Raw genomic sequence first — 1,611 nt, 5'->3', positions numbered from 1 at the left:
TTTTATCCAATTAAATTTCACTCCAACTTCGAACGAGCACTAAAATATTTTTTAAAAAATCTGCTCGTCGGACATTTTTACAACAGAGTAAATATTTCTGTTGGAAACTTTTTCTATTCTCAAGGATGTGAAAGTTTTTTATTTACACTCAAGCGTGTAATATAAAAGTTTCTTCGAACGGAAATGTAGTTACAACCGTAATTTAAAAAATTTTCATAGTTTCTTCGAAGTCGTTTTTTAAGCAGTGAAAAATATGCATTCTTGTTTATATTTGTGGTGTATTTTTGGCAAGCATTCTTCGTATCTGCAGATACAGTTTTTCTATGAATGCATCAAATCTGCTATTGTCAAGCTTTAAGATATATTGGAAACCGTATTACTGAATGAGGCATCGTAAGAATTTTATTGAAACTCTTCATGATTTATCTGATTTATTTTATCCTGATTTATATTTCACGATGTTTTCTAACTCCTGTAAAATTTATGATCATCAAATACACTTTATTAGTGTTACTGTTTATCACTGCTGATGTTTTATGCTTTATAATTCTGTCCATTGAAATTTATGAATCTTCGTTAGTATCCTAAGATTTATGAATGACTTCTGTACATAATATTGCTGTTGTGAGAAATAGTAGTTTCTTATCGATATCACGGCGATCATATTTGATCGGGCTCTTTCTCCCGCAAGGGTTTTTACTCTGGTTTTATCGTTGCAGCGTGTTTACGACTTCCGTGCTCTCTCGTTTCTCAAAATATCGTCTGAAACGCGGAGTTAAATAAACGTCACCTCCTCGCTATTTACAGAGAGCGGGCGCAATTCTAAAAATTGTATATCCACGCGATAAAAAGAATTTCCTGTAAATATTTGAGTTAATCTTGTTAGATGATTAAAAGGATTTATGTTATTTTGCTGCAGGCTTCCACACGTACACGCTGAACGAGACGACGCATACGGAGAGGGAGGAGGACGAGATTTTGACGGTGAGGTACGAGGACGGCAGGTGGTCCAAGCCTTATTACGATTGTGGCGGTGGCAATATTTGGATGCTCACGTACACTGTTCCCTTCTTTGGCTATGTCAACGACACGTACTTTTTAATTATAGAAAATGCGTTTTTCTAAAGTACATAAACTTTTGGGATTGACTGTGTAGCCAACACACCGTTAAAATATCGTTGGCAGGAATATCCAGTTGAAACAAGTTGAAAATCGTCGGGCGATTATCATGGTATCTCGTTTTCCCATCCGATATATGCAATTTAGGTTCACACGGTGTGAAAAAGCGTAACAAGAGAGAATCCCGTTTCCATTCACGTATCTCAGTCGGCAGGGCGAAATCTCCGACGAGACCGTATTTTCGAGCGTCGTACGTTTATCCGGAATCATTCCTGGTTCTCGCCGGAGAATGCATCAGTTAGTGAATCCCGTAGATTCAGCCGGTTCCAGTATAGCCGGGACTGGATTTAAGGGGGACAGTCGCGGCGCGAGGGAATACCGGGTTTCCGGTGAAACAAGCTCCGAATAAGGCACGTTGATGGACCCGGGATGAAGCCGAATAAATAATGGCTTGGCGAAATGGAATCGTCGAGTGCGACTTATATATATATA

General features: G+C 38.5%; 1 protein-coding gene across 1 annotated transcript in view; it reads left to right on the top strand.

Annotated features, from left to right (window-relative positions):
* Positions 1–1,113, top strand: part of LOC108622656 (uncharacterized) — a gene marked incomplete at its 3' end in the record, with an annotated part of 28,081 nt that extends 26,968 nt beyond the window's left edge. Inside the window, exon 2 of the mRNA XM_018020685.2 lies at positions 920–1,113. Coding sequence (XP_017876174.2) covers positions 920–1,113 — 194 coding nt within the window. The remainder of the gene's footprint in view (positions 1–919) is intronic.
* Positions 1,114–1,611: the final 498 nt, after the last annotated feature.

Source organism: Ceratina calcarata, unplaced genomic scaffold (assembly GCF_001652005.2).
Source record: "Ceratina calcarata isolate Rehan_Ccalc_2016 unplaced genomic scaffold, ASM165200v1 scaffold233, whole genome shotgun sequence".
Taxonomy (NCBI): Eukaryota; Metazoa; Arthropoda; class Insecta; order Hymenoptera; family Apidae; genus Ceratina; species Ceratina calcarata.
Note: the sequence above shows the minus strand (reverse complement) of the source record. Positions and strands in the feature narration are given on the sequence as shown.